This window comes from Passer domesticus, chromosome 4 (assembly GCF_036417665.1).
Source record: "Passer domesticus isolate bPasDom1 chromosome 4, bPasDom1.hap1, whole genome shotgun sequence".
Taxonomy (NCBI): Eukaryota; Metazoa; Chordata; class Aves; order Passeriformes; family Passeridae; genus Passer; species Passer domesticus.
In genome coordinates, this window is record NC_087477.1 from 31542434 (window position 1) to 31567544 (window position 25111).

Sequence of the window (25111 nt, forward strand, 5' to 3'; positions counted from 1 at the left end):
AATACTGTGCTGTGGTGCTCATGAGAATAATTGGGATGAGCAGAAGCATTACTAACAGGAAAAAATTGCAGCCTCCAGCAAGTACTTTTTCTTATTAGTCAATGTGCCACCTTATAAGAATGTGATTAATTTCAGATCAGAACTTCACTTTAATGATGTGCTGATGTAATACTGTATGTAGGTCATTTGCTCTTCCAGCCCCCCAAAAAATTGCTGGGCATTGAGGTAGTCCTTGTCTTATTTTTATATCTGTGAAGATCACTGATGAAAGAATAGCTTTTTATACTTGTTCTGTATCTTCACTGGAGGATTTATCTTGGTCTGAAGCCTAACACTACAGAATTAGTAGTAATACAGTATTTGGAGGTTTTACTTTATTCAAGTAAAAAATTGCTGGTAGGCCCATTTTGCTAGAACTGTACACTTGTGGAGAATTGGCTGTAGCACAGGAATGGAGACTGCATTTCTTTTTTATTGGGTGATGTCAGTAGGGCATTTCAGAAATGCAGTTTCTGCCTAGTTGTTGATTGTAGTCCATATCCTGAATTATCTTGGACACTGAGATGAAAAATGAAAGAGAGCAAAGCATTGATGTCTACTAAGCTTGGCTTTGGTCAGGAGCGTTGATGATGTTGGTACTAGGATTGTGTGGTAACAAAATCAGCTGAGGCAAAACTGTAACTTTTCTGGATTGTTCCATATGGTCAAATTATACTTTTTGTGGAAATTGTAAGGCAGCTGTGTCTCTTTACAACAGCCTTGGACACTGCTAAAAAAGGCAAAAATTTTGATTCCTGATAATATTGAATTTGTGTTCATGCAAGATTTGTCTAGTATTTCTGTTGTCTCCTTTAATTGTATCAGACTGTCAGGAACTTGGAGAAAAGACTGAATGTCCAGGTAAAGTGAAATGGAGGTAGGAGGATTCAGAATTTTCTTGGTTTTAGAATAAATTATATTTCACTGAATTTACATACGTCTAGCTTCTGGGACTTTATTAGAACATTTGTTAGTGTTTCTTTCACAGAAAAATTCCATTTTGCTAAGCTTTTTTTTTATTAATTCCAGAGTGAGAAGAGCATTTTTGTTGCACAGCAAAACTATTAAATAGCACTCCCATTCCTTGTGAACCCATGTGAATCCAGACAACAGACTTCCCTAAAACAGTAAGGGAAGGGCCCACGAAAAACATCTAGGAGAGGCAGTGATGTTAAGATGCTCAGTTACAGACTTGCTTCAGAATAAGCACTTGGAAATAATCACACTCATGCCCAGCTGTTAGTCACACATTTCTGCCCACTTGCTCCTTTAAAGGTAGAAGTGTTTTTCACTGAAGACTGCACTGTTGGGGAAGTAATTTCATTTGTAAGTGAATAAATTCAAAAGTGCTGTTTTGTGGTTGTTTTCCACTCTCCTGTTAGTCAAGTCACAGTTCCAGTCCAAAAGCCCTTCCTGAAATTTGATTAGCTTTGCATTTTAAACTGGTAGAATATAACCCTTTGTTTTGAAAACAACTTGTGTTTAAAGGAATATGGGATAAGGAATAGTTGACAATGTTCTTGAGATAGTGTTTGATTAATTTGCAAGTCTGTGGGATGGAAGGACAGTCTGAGGGACACTGCATATGAACTCATGGCTGCTTTGTTGTCTTTGCCAAGCAGCTTGATTCCATGAGCTATCAGCTTTGGATAAATTTGCAGAGCACCTGCTATGCTGTGAACTTGCTGTGATGTGAGCTCTGAATGTGCATGTGGACAGACCTCACATTACTTAGATTTCACATAGAGAGTTTTGCTGCTCATTAGGGTTTACTGTTCAGAGACTGGAATTAAACCTCAAAATGAATTACAAAAACATATCTTTATTTGCTAACTGTTATTCTTAAAATTTAGTAGTAGTAGTGACTGCCTTATCTGTCAGCATAAAACATAGTCCTCTGATATTGTATCAGCAGATGCAAATTACTTGGAAATTTTTCTTCAGCAGTACTAAAATAAGAAAATGTGGTGTCATAAAGTAATTTCATAACTCATAAATTTGGAGTCTGACTCTTAAGAAGAGACTCTTTTTTCACAGTCATAGAAAAATATTCAGTGCATGAAACAGTCACAGAATGGAAAGATGCTTTGGTTGCTGATTAGAATGTTGTGTGAATTAACCTCTCCTTCTGTAGCATGTCCTCAGGAAAATAGTTAGCATTTCTATTTATAACTGCTGTTGGTTGACCCCCAGCCATGATCTAGGAACCAATAACATTTACCAGCTGTCTGACTAGAAGTCAAGCTTTTACAGGCTTTACACATGAGTATAAAAGGAAGGCCTTCTCTTAAATGTAAACACAAGATGTGACTGATTATTAAAAGAGAAGTATAACATAAGGAGTCCTGTGCGTGAGAGAATAGCATGAAATTTGACATGCAGAAGATTGCAGATTCTTGTACATCATTGAAAGTACTACCTTATTTGGTAAGAAATCCCATTTAATTTGGCTTAATGAATTCCAGAAAAGTCTCAGGGTTTCTACAAATGGGAACCTCTGCTGTTACATGTATTTAATGTGAGAGTTGTCTGAGAAAAAACCCTGTTGTTTTATTACCTTATCACTACTAGAATGCCAGAAACAGCAATATAACATCAACTGATAGCTGCTGATTTATACTCCTTAGTATAAAAAGGAATAGCTTTTTATACTAATACTCTCATTCAGGTCAGAAGTGACCTTTTGAGGTCCCTAGTCTGACCTCCTGCTCACAGCAGGGCCGGGTGTGAGATCAAACCAAGTTATTCCAGGCTTTATCCAGCTGGTCTTGAAAGTCTCCAAGGCTGGAGATCATACAGCCTCAAGGAAGTGTTTCAGTACCTCTCTGTCTTCCTATGGAATGAGTTTCTCCACATATCAGGTCTGAACCTCGTTTCAGTGTATGTCTGTCTTGTCCTCTGGGCCATGCACTACTGTGAAAAGTCTAAATCTGTCTTCTCCTTGACCTTCTCCACACTAATGATGGGCTGCTTTTAGTTCCATTTGTATCACATTGTGTTAAGGGCTGTATTATCAGCTAAAGCAGCAAAGATTATTAGTTATACTGTAGAGATTAAATTAATAGCTCTTTTCTGAGTGCACAGGCAATCTATGAATAGATTTATCTTGATGTGGAATTTCACTACCACCCAGTATTCAAAAAGAAATGCAATCTTTAGCAGCTTTTCTTTTTGCCCGTTGCTGACTTGAGAGTACAGTAAGAATGCATGTGTCAGAGGCTGTTATTTTCTCTGACCTGAGTAGAGACAGTTTCAATGTACAAAAATAAACCTAAAAACATAATTTTTCTTTGCTTTGTGCTTGGGTTGAAAGTATCAGCTAGTACTGTATATCCCATGAAACAGAAAACAGTGTTCATTACCCTGAACTGTTATTTTTATTGATAATGGAACAGAAAAATTTAGAATATCTATGTGGTGTAATGCATTACGTGTGATGTAATTTATATGGATAAAGAAAGTTGGTAAGAATTATCATACTAGGGATTTTTTGTATCAGTAAGACAAAATGACAAGTTGCCACTGAAGAAATTGTACTGTGTTTCATAGTTATCTTCAAATCAGCAGGAATGGGCCAGAGTTCCCTAACAAGATTATGCTCAGTTTAAGAACTCCCATGAAGAAATAAGGAGTGAGACAGATGATTGTCAATCACAGGTTGAGTTCTTTTTTTTTTTTTTTTGAAGGGGAACTTTCTTCCCAGGATTTAAAAAAACCCATTTTCGCTACAACTTTTCTTAAATTCACTTCTTTAAAAACTTGTTTTCTTTGCAGTGAAATTTTGAAATATAAAGTTCATATACACCAAGGGCAAAAGGCAGTGAATACTATATCATCCTAGTCTTAGTTTAAAAGGAAAGCATGTGTGTGTTTGATTGGAATCCAAGTGTAACAGAGAATGCACTTTGAACTTCCGCACCCAGAGTTAATTTTAACAGGATGCCAGCAAGCTATCAAGTCTGTCACTGATAACAAATATATTGTACTTCTTACATTCTGGATACCATTAATATTTAAATGTATAAACCTTTCCATTATACTCTAAATTTACGATACAGAGCTCTGATGCAAAAACTGAAGGCAATTACTCTGTGGTGCCAGTAGCCCATTTGTCTCTTTCATAGATCCATGAAGTTGTCTGTTGATTGTTGTGCTTAAAAATTAATTTTTGATTACCTGATTTTCTCAACACAAACAGACTGCCAACTGCAATTCTAAGTCATTCTTCTGGGAAATGTGTCTGCTTTGTGCAGATCAGTGCATTTTACCTAGGAGCTAATTTTTCCACTCAGCCACTTGGTGGCACTAGGCTTCTTCAGAATGAGGGACGCTGCTGGAAAATGTGCCTGGCTTCTGAGTAAAGGCTGCTCGATTTCTTGTGTAGTATGATAGCTGAGCCTTTTGATTAAAACATGGTTTATGTTTTCCTTATTTTATACAAATAGCAGTCAGATAATATTTGGAGAGCATTTAGGAGCAGCATACCACTCTGCAGTGTAGAAAAATGTGTTGAGGCTTTGAGAAGAGGGCAAGCAGGGTTCTTTTGATTTCTTAGCAGGTGAGGCCTGTGGCAAGAAAGCCTCTTTGAGCTTTTTATTTCTGATGATGCCACTGTTATAACCAGGGAGCTGTAACCCCGCAGTGCTAAGAAACTGGCAGTGCTTTGTCCTTGGAGTTGGGAAGGATGTGGGATCTCTCAGGAGTAAAGAATCCTGACAGATAAAAGACCATGGCAAGTGAAATCCTTATGCTGGAGCTCGGCAAGGTCATGTGCCAAGCTTCAACTTGAGAGTTCTGTGGTGTTGCCTAAGGGGAAAAGATGCCTAAAGGCATTGGGCAGCTGGCAGGCTAAGGAGTTCTCTTGTGATGTGGAGGAATGCTTTGAGTGAGGTGATGGACAGGCCAGCTCAGCATGCTTTTACGCTGCCTCTGTAAGCATCATCTGACTGTAAAAACAAATTTGCAGCTTTTTGAGTAGCAGAGTGAGAGTATCTAATTGTTAAGAGATGTTGCTTAGTAGCAATGCAGGTACTGTATGGAGGGGAAAATAAAATTCTACTGTATTGAGGCATAACATAATTTAACTTGGTTTCCTTCTTACTGTACATTGCCTCAAGACATTTCAGAAAAGAATGATTTAATAATAGGCACTGTACCCAAATGAAAAAGCTAAATTTCATGCACTATGACATCATGGAAAAAAAGATACTATGTGACTTTTCTTTGTTTAATATTGCGCTAAATCATGGTTTGATTTTTTTTTTGGTTTTTTTTTTTTTTTTTAGTATGTAACCACTGCATAGAGATACTGATTAAAAGGCACCTTTGTCATTCTGCATAGGCACAGGATGCTGCAACTGAAGGAAGCCATTATGGCCGAGGCAGTCACAGCTCTCGATTTTCCACCTGGGTTTTGCTTGTAGCAGATGCAGTGCATGAATCTTACTCTTCCAAATACCTGCTTTAGCTCAGCTTCTGCATTTTGCCTTTTAGACTATCACTTTCCAATTTAGTGAATGTTGGTGAAGAGGTTCAAAATTTCCTATGGATAGAACAAAAAATGTTGTGCTTAGACAACGGGATGGCATTAACCTTGTTCTTGAGGAAAATAGGCTAATAAGTTGTTAATTGTAAAAGTTCATGTGTTCTTCCACTGCAGAGCTGGGAATAATAGCTCTGCATAGTACAGAACTACAGAACAGTCTTTACATGTGCTGGCTTTTTTACAATGATTGTGTTTGCTTTATGACTCCAGTAAGTGAAAAGAAAAAAAAAAATCCCTAATTTTTTTTTGATCCAGTCTATGCATACAGAATTAAAGCTGCAGAAGGGATGGGCTTTAATGTTTGATCATATTTTTTTGCTCAGCAGTAGTATCAGTAGTATTCAGTAGTATCTGGTCTTTATGCAGCTTCTGATGCCTGATTCATCAACATCTTAACTTCTTTACTTTTATTTTACACCAAAAGCAACAGCAACTAGGAGGAGGAGCTTGCATGCAGAAAAACATCATAAAAATAGGGATACTGAACAAGAAGGAACATGTCACTGTTTTGGATGTGTGAAGATGTCTGCTCATCCTTGTAAAAAGTGGTATTGGAACCTGTTGACTGAAGTGAGGTTAGAACCTGGTTGAGAATAAGTAGTTTGTGGTTTTAACATCACTAATATTGGTATAGTGCAAGTACTCCAGAATAAGGTACTCAAAAGTATAGTATGAGTACTTACTTGCTCAGTCTTGTCAACATTTCAAAATAATGCCTGTCTGCCAACTCTAAGACATCAAACACTTGCTTTTTAATACTTCAACTTATTCTTAAAGTCCTCGCTATATAGATGTGGAAGACTGGTCTCACTGAAGAGACTAAGTTCTTTTTAAATACATTTGAAAATTGTTATATGCTGAATAAGATTTTGTGGCAGGTGTTCTCTAAATGAGTTTATTGTGATGGACCTACTGAAGCTTAGTCCATGAATATTTATCTCATTCGTGTTATGGGATAAAAACTTGACATGCTGAGCAAGTCTGGGTTTTTGGGGTGTTGCCTTAGAGTGGGAATGAAACAGAAACAATTAGTTATCTGAACCTATAAATACTACTATCCCATTCAAATGAGAAGACTGTGTTTTACTTAATTCTGAAAGAAAATTATATCTTACCCTGTGATCCTTTTAAAGTCTAGACTGTTGACCAAGAGGCTTTTTTTAGGCTTCTTAACAATTTGCCCTGAGCACCTAGCCGTTAACAAATAATGAGAGCATTGATTCCATGAAAGGAAAAAAAGTCCCAAACTGGAGCACATTAGACTATTAAATTAAAAATTCATTCCAATTAGTACTGGGGGACTGCTTTCTACTGTAGTAAATTAGGCAGCTGGGAATTAATGGCAAGTGAAAATCATTATAATGACAGTCTTTTTTGGTTAAGATTTGAGAAAGTTTCTGACAGTGTCACCATGACCTGAAAGAGTTTAAATTGCTCTCTAGACTGAAGATGCATAAATGCTGATTAGTGGAAAAGGTCTTTTGAGTACTTCCTAGCAGAACTGAGCCTTTCTAGATGGTCTGAGGTCTGAGGTCTATCTTCTAAGTGTAATAAGCCACCCATCTCTGTTTGTTCTAACACCAGGCTTGTCATATCCTCAGATGAAAACTTCTGTGACTTCATATATGATATTTATATGCCAAACCAGAGAGCCTTTAACAACAAAGTTGGTGATTAGGTGCCTGCATTTTTTCACTGACTGTCCTTCTAAGCCAAAAATGTGCTATTTCTTTGCTATTATATGCACATTATTTCTGTCAAATTTATAGGAAGAATGGGAATTGTCAAAGAAACACAGCAGATACCATTTAAAAGCAAAGCCACACAGTGAACAGAAAGGCATGGAAAAAGAACTGGGGGTAAAAGACCTATAAGGAGAATGAAAAACAAGTTTTGTGGTAAATCCTATACCTAATGTTTTAGAATTTTGTTTTCTTCTGATCTAGACTTGGATCCAGTCTCTACAATACTTATATAGCATTTGGGCCCCATATGCATATATATAACATGTACATTTTATGTAACATTATTGTTTGAACTTCACTGGTTGGGATGCATCAGCAACTACATTTTCTCAATCTGATAAGCCCTAGATCAGTCTGATTTTTTTAAGCTGATTTTTAATTGACTCAAATTACTGAAGAATTGGATGTCCTGCGAGCAACTAACAGTGTGTGAGGCAATTAACATGGCTCAGGGTTACGTTGTACTTAAGATGAACTCTGAGTTCATTGCCTTACAAAGGGAATTATCTTCAGCTACTGCTTTGGGCTCTGAAGCGGTGATGAAACTAGCACTGTTGTTGGGGTAGGCTGGACAGACAGGGGTGCCCAAAAGCTTTAAGCTAGCCTAATTGTCTTCCCTGGCCTTAGTTCAGGGTGTGTTATGCCTCTCCAAGAGTGTTGTGTTCTCAGACCTTTCCTTTTTGCTCTGGCAAGGAGATAATCCTCTTAATAGCACACTCTGACTTCATCAAGAGATATTTTTTTTTTTTGGTAGGCGAATGTGACACAGCCAGATTCTGTTGGTTGTCCCTTGGTGTGGTTGGCAAGGTGAGTGGCAGTTTTGGTGCAGTTTTGGTCATCTCTTGATTTGAACATAACAGCCAGGTGAACTCTGATATGCAGATATAGTGTTCTGTTGTTCAACTGGGATCCCTGACATGCCAAATTTTTCTGTGCAGGTGTAGCACCTGCGTAAATCATGGAAAATAATTGAACACTGCTTCATAAATATTGAGACTGTTCTTTCATTCTGTGGTCTAGAGCCAAGTATTTGTTAGAAGATGATGCAGATGTAGAAAGAGGTAGGTGTCTTATGCATCAAATACTTTTGAAAGTCCAGGGGAGGAGTAACAGAGCCAGTCAAATGGCTGCATTGCAGGATTTCCAGCAAGTGGCTGTGGTTTCTGTCTCTGATTTTGATAACACTACAAGATGGGGTGTTGCATTTTGTATTGCTGCTGTTTGTCAAAGCTTGTGATGGCTTGCCTTGCTTCAAGTTCCCAATTCACTGCCCACTCAACTGTGATAATAAAAGGAAAAAGATCTTTCTTCTGGACCAGTAATTGACATTACAGTTTTTCTTCCAATAAAAAAAAAGAAAATATCTAAACACAAACCAAACAAAAAAAAAGTGGAGAAAAGTATGCAGTAGTAGAAAAATGCCTTTTGAGCTGAAGAATTTCTCAAAGAATGCTATAAACCCCTGTTTACCAGAGCAGCTGTAGGCCAAAGTTGCCATGGAAACAGAAAAATTCAAATAATATTAGCCATAGCATATCTATTATATATTGCATTAATGACACTGTACCGAAGGGTCACTTGTGGTTTCATTTGCAAGGCTCACTTTTCAGTGATTTATCACCAATTTTAGAGGCTAGAATTTAAAATTATAAATGGAAAGTTCAGCCTTAATTGGCTTATAATAATATTGGGAAGAAAAAATATTTATTTAATCATATGTCTAGAAGAGTTTTGAGTTTTTGATATGCAGAAAGTTCTTAGTCTTTTCTTAGAAATAAAATCATGCTCAAGCCATAAAACAGATTATTGTCACTTGACATCCAAAAGTGCTGACTCCAATAGTATAGCTCATATAACTGGAACTGGAACATTCTTTTATTTGCAAGGAAAATCAATCAGTTCTTGAACTTGCTATGTGCCAGGTTGGGGAAAGGAGTTTGAATTCAGCTGTGTCTGCCAGATGGCTGTGGCTGGTGCTGTATTGTGGCAATAGGTAAATTGTTCTGATGTAGCTTGTCAGAACAATGATATTCTTTAGATAAGCGTTTGACACAGGAGTGGTAGAGGTTTGTAATGAGTATAAATACTGAGGTTTTCCCTCTTGTATCCCCTGATATCAAATTTTTCTCTTTTTGGCACTCAGGTTCTCACTAGTCCTATGGTTGTATTCTTTTTTCTTCCCCTCTCTATACTGCTGGTTGAGGAAAGGCAAAAATAGAATTGAAAATTCCTTCGGTATCATAAAGCAAATTTTGACCCTTTAAATATTGACTGAAGCATTGAATTGGGTGCTTTCAGGACACAGAGAAATTTTCAAGTGACAGAAAGTTTAGATGTAAGTTATGTTTGTAATTTGAGTGGTTTTGGAAAAAAATAACTGACCAATCCATGTGTTGAATAACGTGTTGGACACTGCTGAGATATACTCACATCTCTAAGGTATATACAAATAAGCTTCACAGAGGGGTCTGAATTACATCCTGTATCAATGCTGGATAGAGATACTTGAGGAGTTTTTTCTGTGTTTGGCAAAAAAATCTGGTGAGAGTGTAGAAAAATTACACAAAACTGTGTTCTGATAATGACTGCACTAGAATGCTTGCATAACGCTTTGCCTGTTACAAAAGCTGTAAAAATATTAACTAATCCATAAAGCAGATTATATGTTGCAGATATGTCCCTCTGCTGGGAGGAAAGCATATGTGTGTGTGAGTGAGGAGGAAAAAAAAATATTAAAGGAGGATTTGTTTGGTCCCTTTAAACTTTATTGCATTTTTTGAACTGTATTTTCATACTTCCTTAAGAATGGTTTTTTTTTTCCCCTAGGATTCTGTAAATGAAATTGCAGATTGATGTATGAAAAATGTGTGCACGTTTTTGAACACAAAAAATCCCATTGTCTTGGTTCTGTTTACAACCAAAGTGAATCTCAGCACTCTAAATAATTATTTGAAGGAGTGGTGACTATTAAGTAAAGCACCTCTCTGATAGTTTTTTCCTTTTTTTCACAGATACGGTTCTCAGGCTTTCTGCTGCATGGAAGCTTTGGCACATTTTCAGTGTGGCTTTTACTTTAAAATTCTTGACAAACAGTAAATTTAGGGTTAGGTGACTACTGTCTTCTATTAGGTTTGTCAAGAGTTGATCCTTATCAACTAGGGTTGACTTGAAACCTGAATTTAGAATACTTTGATGTTTAAAATGGCTTAAATTTTCTTAAAATATAAGCTACAGCTTAAGTGCTGAGGCCACCTGTTGCCTCCCGTCTCTCTTCAGAGGTGTTTATCTGGGCCTGTGTTGCAGGTGGATGTGTGCACATACCTGTATATGTGTATGAATTAAAGATGGCTGCAGAACCAAAAATGGGATTGTTTTCCCATTCCCAGGATGAGGAACAAAGTCAGTCTTGGTGGGATGGTCCTTGCCATCACCCTCATGGGGTCTGTGGAGGCCAGGCTCTGCTCTCTGAACTGTTGGAAACTGGATCCAACTTGTGCTGCTTCTTCCTTCCTCATCTTTGCACACTTGTCCTTGATGGCGTTGTCCTTGTCAGTCTCCACCCCAAAAGGAAAGGGAGGGGACTTTATCCACCTCTCCTATAGATCATCTAATTTTTGGAATGAGGATCAGTTCCCATTCCACCACTTGTCTCTCTCCTGCCTGCCACATCACCTTTATTATCATCTTTCTGAAGTATTTTGTATGCTTTTCTACGCATGATTTGTGCAAACATGTCACTATTCTCTGTTTGAGTCTTTGGAACTGTGTATTATTCATATTCCTATGCTTAGCAGTGTTCCAAAATACTTTTGTGTTGTTACCAGTTATACTATTGGTGCCTTTCCTGTGCTACCAAAACATTGGCTATTTCTCCTCTGTTTTTGACTGACACTGTGGCAGGACAGGAGCATGGGCAGGTCCTGTTCTGCCCCCAGCAGCTCTTGGGCTTGGCTACATTCCCCTTGAGTGGCTCCGGAGAGCTGGCCAGATCTGTGGCACAGCGATCCCTCTGTGGGTGAGCGCCAGCCTGAGACCTGTTGGGACACTCCATTAGTTATAATCACTCAGGCAAGAGGAGCATCATTGCAGACATTGATTTAATGCACAGAGAGAATCGAAAGGGCAGAAGCACCAGTCAGGTGGAAAGTACTGCTCTTCCCTTACACGGCCAAAAGAGTGCACGCAGAAAATATTTTGAAGAATAGCATGATGGATCTGAGCTCTGTAGTTAGGCTGTTCCCTCCAGTGCTAATTTTCTGTCTTTGGTTCTTAAGGGCACATTAATTTATTATATAATTGGATTTTCACGTGTTTGCTACAGAAGATGTTTTTGCCAAACATGGCAACATTTATTTTTTTCTCTTCTAAAATCTTCAGTTTATTCGTGTAGGGAATAATAAGCTTTTTGGATGGTGCTGTTCAGGAGAAAAGAACTCTTTTAAGCTGCTCTTGGTATATGAAAGTAATCCATAAGCTTTACACTTGATGCAAAGATTTTCAGGCTGTTGGCAGAGATTTTATGTTTTTAAAAGTTTTTCTGTTTGCTGAATTTAATATACTTTCATTTTCCCTTTGAAGTGTGTGGGAGAGAGCAGAAGGGGAAATACTTCATTATGTCCATGAATTATTCAGGTACAGTTCTAGCAGCTAACATTACTTTAAATAGCTCAAGGTCTTTCTTTTTCCTTGAGTATGTCTCAGTTTTCATTCTTATGCTGATTGTATGCCACGTTCCTTTGTTGAATACAATTTTGATGAAGTACTATCCTTCAGCAATCTTTAGAAATCATTTCAGTCTTGAAATGAGGATTTAATTTTGTTCTTCTCTAGCATCAGATATTCAGTGACCCTCAGTTGATACAGGTGAATTTTCATACATGTGACTTCACAAAAAATCAAATTATTCTCCCTAGCGTGTGTTTTCTATATCCTCTTGCAAAGGCTTTGATTTCAAATAGCCTCCCACGTATATTTATACAGTGAAGGAAAAAAGGAATCTATAATATTAGATATTAACATTTACAGCATAATTTCAATGGAGATGCACGAACATTAAATCATTACATTTTGGAAATGTTCTTTCCTCTTCTACCAGTAATATATGAAAATCTGTATTTAGAAGATAGTTAAGAACAGTTATACAGAGGAAGGCAATTAGATGTCCAGAGGTCAATGTGAGAGGAAAGGAAGACAAAACAGAACCCAAATTAGTTTAAAATATTGTTCTTGTATTTCTAAAAATGTCTTTGAAAATCCAGTGATCGCTGCATAATCACTTATGCACATGAGGCCCTTGCTATTATTTCTGGGGGGAAAAAAGTGTTAAAAAAATTATTCCTCTGAGATCTAGGGCTTACCTGGTACAGTCTTAAGAGGCAGTGGGGCAGAATTAGAGACAGTCGAGGAAAGATGTTTCTCTGTGAGTGTGTGTGTGTGCAAGACTCAGGTTTCCAGGAGGGATGCCCATGACCAAATCTCAACTGCTCAATTTAGTTGCAGCAGCAGTGACAATTTTGCAAGGCAAGCATCAGAGAAAATGCAGTGACAAAGAGTGTCAAACAGAGCAAAGCTAGACCAAAAGATCCATTAAAGATTGAAATGTAGTCAGTATGTTTGTGTTCATGACAGTAAGGTTATAGCAATGTATTTATAACCAGAGGTAACTTGTGTATCTTCTTCAGCCATGGATGTGTTTGAGAGAAGTGTTTTTGAGCTGAATAATTGAGAACATGCCAGTGCTTCAGTCTTGTAGCTTAAGTTGCTTACTGGACCTCAGGTTCTCAAAGCCCTTGAACAATCTCTGAGCAAATAGTCAAGGTTTTGTTGCAGTAACACAATTCAGCAATGAAATGGAAATCTCAATCTGTGTGAAAGAACCTGGAAATACACTGGAAAATGCAAGGCCCCAGATTCAGCCTGTGTGTGGTAACCAAAAACACTGGTCAGAAGAGGGTCTGCATACCCTTGCTCAGCAGAACAAGATTTATCAGAGCTGAATCTCTCTCAAGATGACCACTATAGCACTTGAGAAATATACAGAAGTTGTTTGAATATCATGTTGACCAGGGAGTACATGTTAATTAGAATAAAATTACAAAATAACAGATGTAACATTCCAAAAATGCTGGTAATGACAGAGAATCTGTGCCTGCAGCCTTTGGGACCTTGATTATTTCAATTGTTTAGAAGAGCAAGAAGTGTAGAATAAAGATGTGTGAAAACATGAAGGAATTAATCTTTTGATTGGTGCCACTGATTACTGGCTGGTTCAAATGGGGAGATTTGTTACCTCAACCCAATTACTAAACTTGGTTTTATCTATGAGTTGTAAATACTCAGTTCTGCATGGGTTTAGCCTGCGTGGTTTATATGTATTGTGCAATTAGTACAGTTTTGCTTCGTCCATGTGAAATTGAATTATGTTGCTTAACAAAATAATATACAGTAGTATATTTACATATTTATATGTGTGTTTTATTGCCTTTTTTAAAAAGCAGAGTAGTCAGTTTTTACAGGACTATACTGTAATTCCATAAGCAGTAATTTGACTAGGTATTTATATGCTTAAGTTAGTTATTTGGAATAATAATTAGGAAAAAAAATAGTAAAGAAGGCTTCATAAAGATATGTTACTTGCTTTTTATTATTTAAAGCCCAGTGGTAGGTTTGAGACCTGTTATCTTAGGCATTTTATATATATTTACTGCTAAAGATGCTGTTATTTATTCCAGGCTCAGTTTTAGTGCTGTCCTCTGTGCTGAATAGGTATAAAAATAATGAAATACTTTGCTATTCTGGAAAGGGACTAAAATTTATGTATTATGCGCTCGATTTCTTTTCATTTGCTGTTCTTAGGAAGGGAAACTGGGAAGAGAGAAAGGAGATTGGAGGGTCCTAAGGTATAGGAAGGAAATCTTCAACAAGCCTGAGTAAACTTACTGGCTGGGGGAACTGTGTGCCTGGTACATCTTTATTACTAAAAAGTTTTCACTGTTTCTGAGCTATACGTGTTCAAACCACTGGGTATTTTTTGATATTAAAGCTGTTCATAGGTCATATTACTTAAGAATGTTAATGAAGTTGTAACTAGGGCCAGACGAAGTTGAGTACCATCGAATTCAGTAAGATACCCAGTTGGATGGAAATAGCAGTTTGCACTTCTTGTGGTTGCTGAAATATGAAAATGTTAATTAGAAGTTACTGATGCCTTGAAATATCCTTAGATGAGCATCCTTCTGCTTACAGGTATTATTGGTTATCAAACACATCCTGAGCCATTGTATGAACTGCTGCTGTTTAGGCTGAGTTTGTAACGTTTAAAGTATTACTGCTGAATTCTTGCGTGAATAGAAACTTCTTAAAATAACAGTGGTAGTCCACCAGCTCAAAGGTGGAAGATATGGTTGGCAAACTGAATTTATTAGTGTTTAAATTGATAGCAGGCTGTGTTGACCAGGAAAATCTGAGACATGTGGGAAAATGATTGATTAAGCATGTTCATGTGCTCTTCTCACAGGTTATGATCAACTTCCATATAGACTAGAAGAAAAAAAAGCATGTGAAAAAGAAAAAAAAAACACCATCATGTGAATTTTGAGTCTATTATAAAGTCAAAATTATAGTAGAAGTCAAGCATACCCTGGAAGTAGGAAGTATGTCTTAAGGCTTCTGAAGGGCTATTACATGGTCAATAAGGAGCTTTTTGCTGCAGGGTTGTGCCTTGACTAAGTGGTTTGCCTCCTAAAATAAATAAAACTTATTCCACCCTAAACAGACACAAATGGTTCCTTGAGATTTTGATGGGAGAATTAATTTCTTTTCCATTATGTAGCAAAGCCTTGAAACTACTCACTTGAAATGCTCTTTAGGGCTCAATCTCTCTCTTATTTTATTTTTTTTTAATATTTAATTGTGTTATTCTTCAAAGATTGCCATGGCAGTGGTGAGGGAAAGAATGGGCAAAGGGTCAAGAGATATTAAACTTTAAAGGAAATTACAATTTTTGCTAATTATCATAGCAACAAAGGAATAATGAATCCTGGTGAGGAGGCAGAGGGGTGGAGGATGTTGTTGTGCACTCGCAGCGGTATTGCTGAGCTGTGCTGTGACATTAGGCAGGTCATTCTGGGAGCCTGGCTCTGTTTTTTTTCTAATTATATGTTTTCAGAAAATATTAGTTTGAAAAACCCTGGGAATCTAACTAATGCTCTCTGCTTGGGTGGGCTTTTATATGCATTTGTGAGTTTATTTGTATCCATGGAAAAGCAATGCCCAGAGGTGGGCCATCAGAGCAGGGAATCTGCTAGACTGCCATCAGTGACATCCTTGGAGGTGGAGCAGCCCTATCAAGTCCGTGTTCTTGCCATGTTGGACAGTAGCTGCTCTAATTTGTTTGGTCCCAGTGCTGTGATTTGTTCTTTATAAAGAGCAAGTGAACTCCTGGGAACAGAGGGAGGCTCTTTGCCTGGAGGAGGTACTTGTGAAAGAATAAACCCAAGGGCGCTTTGCTTGGTCACTTCAGCTAGCCTGCTGTTGTTGGTGCAGTTGAAGAGGGAAGGCAAAGGGGTCACAGGTGCTTTGGGAGGGCAGCTGGGAGCCCTCAGCTCAGGTGGATGAGAAGAGGTGTTGCTGTGTGGAGCAGGATGTACATCAGCCTTGCAGAAGAGAGAGGATAGATGAAGCACGGTTTGCCTCCGCTCAGAGCATTACTCAGGTGGTGAAGATCTTCCTGAAAAGCGGTAATAAGCAGGAGAAGAGTTGAATACAACCTTTTTTCTTTTGGTGCCTCGCATGGTTTTTCAGCTCTTCAGCTTAGAAAATTGTGGTTCTGTTTGTGTTTGTTAATTCTAAATCAAATGGAATTTGTTTCTTGATGATGGCTGTGAGTCACTGTGTTTTTGCAGGCAATCTCCCCCGATTTCAGATCACACATAAATTACTGCACAAGATGTAGGTGATGCTCAATTAAGATGAAATCATTGCACCTTGGTAGTGTAGCTTATCAAAGGATTCTCAGCATTAATATCAATGTAGATTCAGTTGGTCAACTATAGTATAGGCAGTAATTTTAAGGTAAAGAGCAAACCTGTGTACTCCAACCTTTTTACTTTTTGCCTCTACTGGCATGGAAAACTTGTAGCTGTTGCTTGAGAATTGCAGGGATTGTTCTTCTGGATGTTTTCATCAAATTATTTGGTAAAAGATAAAAAAATGTATAAACAAAATATGTTATGCTTTGTCTGAGTTTAATATACCATTTGATTAAGCTTGAGTGCATAATAGCATCTACATTTAAAAAAGGAGCAAAAGTCTAGTAGCAGCATTAGCAGTGGCTTCTGTATCTTGTAAGAGGTTTCTTGTGCTGATGGTAAGTCAGGGAAAGAATGCAAGAAGTCCTTGTGCTGCCTGTATGTTGTTTGTGAAAGAGTAGAAAACAGCATTTGAAAAAATAAGTTCTCCAAAGGGTTAAATAGGTGCAAGTGGTGAGTAGGAATAAGAGGTGGCATCTGTTGTGGTGGGAAAATACTTTAAAGAATTAGAAGGAACCTAAAAAAATTACAATTGGAACTGAAGTCAAGAAGGGCTTTTACTAGTTTAATGTATACTACTGTCATATTTCTCTGCTTTCTATGCAGCAGATTGCTATGCAGAGATCTCCCAGAGAGTTCAATGGTTTGGGAAGGTAACCTGGCCTCTTTCACTCTGATTTGTTATGTTACATTAGTGTTGGAAGCGTGTGCAGTGCACAGGGCGCCAGCATCCCTCCCATGCAGTGTCTAATGATTTACTTGTGGATAGACTGAAAAATTGAGCCCTGTAATATTGCTTGTTGATCAGCAAACAAAATGCCAGCTGGAGAAGGCATTGTATTGACTTTGGTTAGGTGTTGTGGAGAAAATCAGTGTATTACCACATCAAAAGAAATTACCATAAAATAAAACACACATGGGAAGAAGATGCAGAATTATTATGCCTGTCTGTAAACATGCCTTATCTGTCAGTGGTTAAGACATGGCAAAAAAATGGCAATGGTAAGACCTAAGCAGCCACACTTAAGAGGCAGGTTTCTTCTCTGTCTATATAAGCCTTTGCCACCCACATATGTACTTAAAAATTGACAAGCTGATAATTCATGCCTGAATTTCCTGTTTATGCTAAATTTCCATGTCTTTATCCTTTTGATAAATAAAACAGTAAATCTCTCTTCAAAATATATTGGTAAGGGCAGGCGGTGCTCAGAATTCCCAAATTTAATGAAAAAGCATGCACTGATACTTTTATGTTGTGCTAAAAAAACATTTTTGTTCTTCATAAAAAGTTAGGATTAAACTTGTAAAGGCACAAAACCATCACTAAACAGTAAAAAAAAAGGTACGTGGTATTACTTGTACTTCTGAGTTGTTTTTTTTTTAAATATTTGAGATCCTCTAAAATGACAGTGGTGACAAATATGCCTCAGTTTGGACAGTTGTTTCAGACCGTTTCTCACTGGTCTAATGTTAGCAGAAAAATTTTCTTTAGCTCTTCCTTAATCATGTTTTTCAGATCTGATTGGAAACCATTTAGTGCAATTTGGCTAAATTATCTGTTTAAATGCTTCTAATGCTGCTTTTCTTTCTTTTTTTTTTTTTTTTTTTAATCTATTCTAGGATGTTTTGAATAACTTGGGTTCCTGTGAGTTGGATGAAGATGACCTAATGCTTGACTTGGAGTTCCTGGAAGAGCAACATCACCAGCGTTCTGGTAAGTCAGATAAATGCTGTCTGTCATCAGTGGGGTGATGTGATTCTAGGAATAAAAAGCAAATATGTTCAGTACAATTACTTGGAAATAAAAAGGAGTAATTTTCTTGGAAGGAGGAGAGTGGTATTCATTTTTTAGAGTTATTTCTAAATGTGTTTGTAATTAATCAGAAAAATGCTGTTTACACCGCACTTGGACTTCATATGGTCAGTTATGAAATGGAAGTGATTTTTACAGCTACAGAATTTCAGTACCACGGGCAGATCTGTCTGTTTTTCTAAATACTTAAAATGACTGCTGCCTTCCCTAGGCACTTAACAAAAGAGCATTGGTGGAATAATTGCAATCACATTTTGTGTGTGCCAGAATAATATTTTTCAAATAAAGAAAGTTTGGCTGGAAACATGAGTGTAACTTGATGGTTTCACTCGTGTTTGGTTAGAGCCTTGTTGCACTGCCTTGATTAATAGCAATAAACTATTGCTATATACTGTGTTTACTACCATTTCATAATAGGATTATGCAAGGTAAGTTGTGGGACCTGTGAAGAGATATTTCATTTGCTGGGATGTGAGACAACATGGCCTAGAAGTCCTGCTAGTCTCAGCAGGGTTTGGAGAGTCTTCATACTTGTGTAGGACTTGTGCTTGATCCCAGGTAGAGTTTGGGTTTGTACTCTGCTGTGATGCTCTATTCTGACAGTGCCGTGAGTTTAAGTTCAGGGAATTCTCACCTTCTCTTTTACCTGCTGATCCCTGATCCCAGTTTCTCCCACACAGATGCCCACAGTGCACATTCTTGCAGACTCATGTGGAACTGGGGTTTTTGGGACATGTGGTGGCTGGTGTGGACCATCTTCAGTTCTGGTTCCTTCTTAGATGCAAATTTTGCAATGGTTACAGATAAACTGCTTGGATTGTGGTCCTGTTTGATAATTTCTGTGTTTGATTGTTCTGTGAGCATATCTGAATTATCTCTGTGATAATTCTGTTTAACCATTGTGCCGTGCTTTTAAACCTGTTTGCAGATCTACTTGTAGGATGAAACATCTGTTCTGTTTGCTTTGGTAGGGAGTATAGAAAGTTACAGCAGTAACATGTTCATGATCATAGTTTTCTAAGTTGTTGGAAGCTGGGATGCAATAAATTAACTGCACAGAAAAGGACTTTCCTAGCCCATTCTGAATAGTGGTATTAACTGTTTATAGAAAGTTGAATGATGGGTAAAGAAATGTGGTTTCAAAAAGCTTCAGAAACAAACATTGCATTTTATAAGAAATCATGTGGGGTCAGACTTATTTATTCCCTGGACTGGTTGGAAAGGGGTTAACTGGCAAACTGTTTTCCATAAATAAACTTACCTCATGTGTTGCACTTGGCCTGACCTTTGTTTTCCTTATTTTTTTTTTTACAAAGCACTGAGTTAACAGTGAAATAAAAGTTATGTCCAGTATATGATTACAAAGATTTTGTAGCAGCTTCTAGAGCAGCTAAAATAATAATGTCTGAGCGACATACTTGATAGAGAAGTAATTAAGATGGACATGTGATATGACACATAATCTTCCTGCTCTTGGCTCATTATCCAGAGCAAATGAGCTGCTTTTAAAACAGAGATCTACATTGTCCTCTGAAGAGTTGTACCATTTCTATTCTGAGCAGTAAAGTGGAGACACACACTTCAGTATGCACATTGTCTTTAAACACAAATGTGTTTGTTTTAGTAATATTTGTTTAGTGGTGAATCTAGCTGCAAAAAATTTAGGATTTCCCTAGCTGTCACTGTTTTTTTGAAGTCATTCACTTGGAAGAAAGATTTGGAAGGGTAGAGCCACAGTATGGAGTTGACTCAATTTCACCAAAAAAAGCTGATATCTTTATTTTGCTTGATGATCTGGCCCAAAATGGTTCATATGGTTCTAAGTCATCACCTTCATTTGTGTTAAGATATTGAAGCAGTATGCTTGATTTTTAGTGACTTAGCATTTGAATACCACTGAAGTGCATAAAAGCCTTGAACTAGATACTGACATGTCAACACTTGTAACAAATTCCTTTTCTGATTCCTTTGTTGAGGCCAACTTCCAGGATTTAAGAATTTTCAATAAAAAAAATTTTCAGTAATTCTAAGTCAGTCCGTTCTCTGTTTGCATTACTGGGTTTGCTTGTTTTTTTGTTTTTTTTTTTTTTTTTTTTTTTTCCCAAGAGGCATCTATATTCATACCTAAATAGAATTCTTCTAAATCTATTCATTTAAATTACATTATAAAATATTTTTGATGCAATTTTTTTTCTGTAGGCACCAGAACACAGAAGTGCTCAAGTGATCATGTTAAAGACATACAGTTAATTTAATGCAGAGCTTTACACTTTCATACATTCATCAGATTGAAATTGATCATATTTCTGGGCATGCACATATAAGCTCTGTCATGTAATTGAGAAGTAATGTATGTTTTTAACAAGATTTGTAATTCTGACTGCTTCAGAAACAAGAAGACAGCAGATTGCACATGGAGGATGAGCAAGTATTGTTACTGTAGAACATACTATTCCAATGCAATTTGAATTGAACCAAAGGACTGTTTAATTCTTCAGGTATGTGACTGGCCTGAAAAGTAGATGTTTTTCTGTAATTTTTGCCAGTTGCAGATTTGTTGAACTCTTTGTGAAGCCTTCTTTAAAACTGTGGGCTTGAGAGTTTACCTATGGCTCGCTTCAGTAAAATTCAGTCAGGACAGTTGCAGACATACAGATTTGTGAATCTCCTTTTGTTAGAGGTTACACAGATGTGCTGTCTCTTCTATAGAAGATTCAGCCCTATATTATGTCAGCTTTACATATTTAATCCATTTTATTGCAGTATTTTTTTACCTTCCTAACAAGTTCCTCATGTTTCTCTAATATTTGCAGGGAATCCATGTATCTGACATTCACACGTATGTCCTACTGAAGTCAATTGAGAGTTAATGCATATGTTCTTCGTCTGTTATCAAAATAAAGGTGTTCATGACTATAAAAAATATTGCGCAAAGTGGTGCTTTTTGAATAGAAACATTAAAATTATGCTTTTCTGGAAGTCAAAAGTATTAGCAGTAATGTGACTATTTGTAGTACAGTGAAAATCCTGTTGAAGTTCTATGTACTGATGCAGCATTTGTTTAGTTAAAGCCATCAGTCCTATAGCTCTATTGCCATTCACCTGTTCCATTTTGCTTTTGATGAACAGTTCTGTGGGGAATTACTGTGGGGAGAAATGTTCCAAGAGAAGCTCTGTTCAGTATTTTAACAAATAGATTGACATATGAGGAGGTATAATTGGAAAATTATTCAGTTTTTTCTTCATTTGTTACAGAGGGATAACTAAGGAATAGCTAGAAATAACTATTCCTTAAAAGGCTATGAAAATTTCTAATGATAAATGGCATAAACACAAGGGCTAGCATCACATTTCTAACTTGAATGTGAAAAATAATGCCTTGGTGAGGCGGCTGTATACATCAAGTTGTGTCATTTAGACCTAACAATTCTGAAGGGTCCTGCCCCACTTAATAAACACTGTTGATGAACTGATTAATAGCAAATTGAGAAATTATCTTATATGCCATTAGGAGATTTTTAGAGATTTGTTGGTTAAGACATGATTTACAATAGTTTCTGCTTTTAGCTGCTATAGTTTTAAAGAACAGTATTTGTTAGTGTGAGGCTATGTCTCCAACTTTGTGCTGAAGCTTACAGTATAGTACTAATTTAACAAAAATAATTGTATTGTATTGATTTACCATTGTTTTAGTGACCATTTATGAATAGAAAATAAGATTACATTGGAAAGGTTTCTGGGAGAATTCTCTATTAAGGAGCTTTCAAGAGGATCTACAAGCTAGTTGGTAGGAAAGGAGGTGTTCCAGAAAGTGATATGCTGTGTTAATTAAAATATAGAAATAGAAAGGAGAAAGAGACAAAGATCTGTAACCTCTTTTGTTGTTTATGGTGCTTTTTATTTATTTATTACTCCAACTCATTTTTTACTTATGCTTTTGTTCTGTCCCCTAGAACTTTTCCCTAATGAGCTGGTTGCCCTCCAGCAGCATCCTCATGAAATGAGGTTCTTGCAAAAAGGTGCTATAAATCCTTTTGAGTACTAGCGAATTAGCAAATTAAAAAATATTCCTAACTTTTTCTCTAACCATACAACAGAAGGTAAGGAGACACCTGCAACCTCAGGCAGATGCTTCTATTTTGGACATAAATGTCTGTGCTTTGCTGGTCTTAGCACAGCTTTAGAAGTCTGGAATTCCCTCACTTCCGACTTTCTCTCTGTGAGTTTACTGCTTTAATTTACTACTTTTGCTTCTGTTTTAAGGGCTATATTGTTGAGACAAGGAATGTAAGACAGAGACATTTTATTATCCTGCCTAACACAATTGCTTTGAAATTTAATAAAATAATATTTATATAGTACTTGGTGAATGCAGAGCACTACTGCATGCAAATTCAAAATATTAATCAATGTGATTTGCTGAGAGTTTTGCATACTGATCTTCAGATGGAATGCTTAAAATGAAGCATAATATGACATACGTGATGAGTCTTGAGGGTGTCTTTTTATAAATCTGAGTAAATTAGACTCTTAAAGTATGCTGCAGCTTTGATTTCCGGTTGTAAAATAATGAAGTCAGTGGTTTCTATAGTGGGAAATCATTGCAGGTTTATAGAAAGTGACAGCATTAATTTAACTTCATTCATTTTCCTTTTCCCTCGTGGAACACGATGTATTTGATTCCAAGTATTGATTAGTGAAATGAATGAGGAAGACCTTTATATTCAGTGATACAGGCAGTGGGGAATTTTTTCAAGTAATGCACATTAATGTGCATGAGTTGTGTGCTGGTGTTGTGCCATAACCTTTTGATAACTAAGTGGTTTTATGTGGCCGGTGTTGTCATTAAATCAGGACTGCAGGGTTTTTTTTTCTGAAAGTTCACAAAAGCACAGCTATCCAAGGGCTTTGGTAATTCCTTAAGTATTTGCCATGGGTAGCATAAAACAAGTGCCCTGCATCCTCTCACAAAGATGTGTGTGTGTAGCTGGGATTTGCAGCGAGTGGTCTGGCTGAAAATTGAGGGACAGCTCCTGGTGCTGAATATAAAGCACATATTCCTGTCTCTTCCCCATCAGGCTCTACACTATGCAGTGACTATTCATGGGTGTGATATTGATTAGCTGTGTACCCATGCTGGCCTGTGCGTCCATCATGTTGCTGCTGGAATGCTTGCTGAATAGTTTTGAATAATGTAGCTTGCTAAAATTTTTAGGAGAGATTTGTCTTTGGCCGGTGCTTTAGCTGTTTTGGATTAAATGCCCCAGCGTCAGCTGAAAAGCTGTGACCCAGTGGATACTGAAGTACAGTTACTTCACCCAGCATATTTCAGAAATGAAGTTATTTATCTTATTTGCTGGGGAAAAAAAGTGTAAATAGGAAATTTTATATGAATATGAAACTTTACAATCCATCAAAATATTATTTAGCTCTTAAAACAAATACTTTCAGAGATGGAATACATTTTGATCAAACCTAAGTTAAGACTGTGTCTGTTAGAAGCATTTAAAGTGTGTTCTTAATTCTGTTTTGGTTCTTGCTCAAGGTTTATGAATGAAATGACAGATTACAGCATGGGTCTTGCAGACTGAGGGGAAGGCAGAAAGGGTTTTGAGGTGGATACACAAAAATACTTATGTAAATATCAAATTAGAATAATTCATTATATCTGAATATGGTCTTGAAGTAACATCCCTACATTAGATATTAGCTGCCTCACCAACAAAAGCACTGTGTACTTGTTTTTTTAGGAAGCAAAAGTCTGGCATTTGTATTGTATTTCTTTTAAATCCAGCTAGTCTGCAGATCACTTGCCATCAGTACCCAGCCAAACTAAACTGTTAGTATAATGACCCAGTGATATTAATTAGGTAGTTGCTGAAGCATTTTGAATGTGATGAACAAACTGTGTGAAAATTCTGTGATGAGTTTGGAGTTCCTCCTGTGTCTTATTAATTCCATGTATTAATTATTTTTATTAATTTTTTAGTAGGCAGTAGGAGTGCTGAGTTGTGATGAAACTCCTTTGGTCTTTGGTGTTTTTTTTTTTAATTTTTGACCAGGAGTTTTTCAGTGCAAGCAAAGCAAATTTTTCAAAGCTTTTAATTTGCTTTTAAATAGATAATAGGAAAAAAAGACCCTAACTATGCCTTTTTATCCAAAAGTTACTTAGAACTAGAGCAGAAATACTTAAGTAATTTGAATGTATTGCTTTGCTCACAATTTGAATGTGTTGTTGGCAGCAGATTATATTTCTGCATTCACAAACAAATGACCTATTTTGATCTTTTATTGGAACTGGACACTCAGCTGCTTGAGCACTTCTGAAACCCTTGCCATTGCCAAATGTCATCTTTTAGAGTTGTATGTGTTATAGATCAGGCTAAACTAGAACAGCATTTCTTTAGATTTCTGTTTGGAATGCATAATATCAGTTTGGTTTATACTTAAAGGTTTTGAACACAATAAAGATTGTGACTGTAAAGTAATAGAGAACTCTGTGTCTCTGCCAAAGAGCAGGTTTAAAGAGTATTTAGCTAACTAGCATCTTGCCCTGTCACTACAAATTTTGGATAATAAGGTAATGAAAAAGCAAGCAGTACTAATGATGAAAAAACCACAAAGTTATGTGTGACTTCACGACTTTAATTATACCACTATACAGCTATCCTAACATCAATTAAAAGGTAAAGTTCATGTTAGTTTTCAGTTTCGCAAGAGAAAACATCTTGCTGAATTAATGCCTGCAATTCCTCCATTGAATTTCTTGTGGTGAAGGGCCACATCATGAGCCATAACTGTGGCCAGCCTGATTTCACACATATGTCTGAATTGATTTGAAGTATTGAGTGGAAAGTCACATGCCACTGGTTTCCATATATCTAGAAAAAGTTATAACAGGGCTTTTTATATATTTTCAGAATGACCTATTCTACTAAGC

General features: G+C 36.9%; 1 protein-coding gene across 10 annotated transcripts in view; it reads left to right on the forward strand.

Annotated features, from left to right (window-relative positions):
* Positions 1 to 25111, forward strand: part of CCSER1 (coiled-coil serine rich protein 1) — a 621761-nt gene that overhangs the window by 119503 nt on the left and 477147 nt on the right. For all 10 annotated transcript variants that reach the window (XM_064416942.1, XM_064416939.1, XM_064416938.1 and 7 more), the window contains one exon: positions 17979 to 18072. In XM_064416942.1, coding sequence (XP_064273012.1) covers positions 17979 to 18072 — 94 coding nt within the window. The remainder of the gene's footprint in view (positions 1 to 17978; positions 18073 to 25111) is intronic.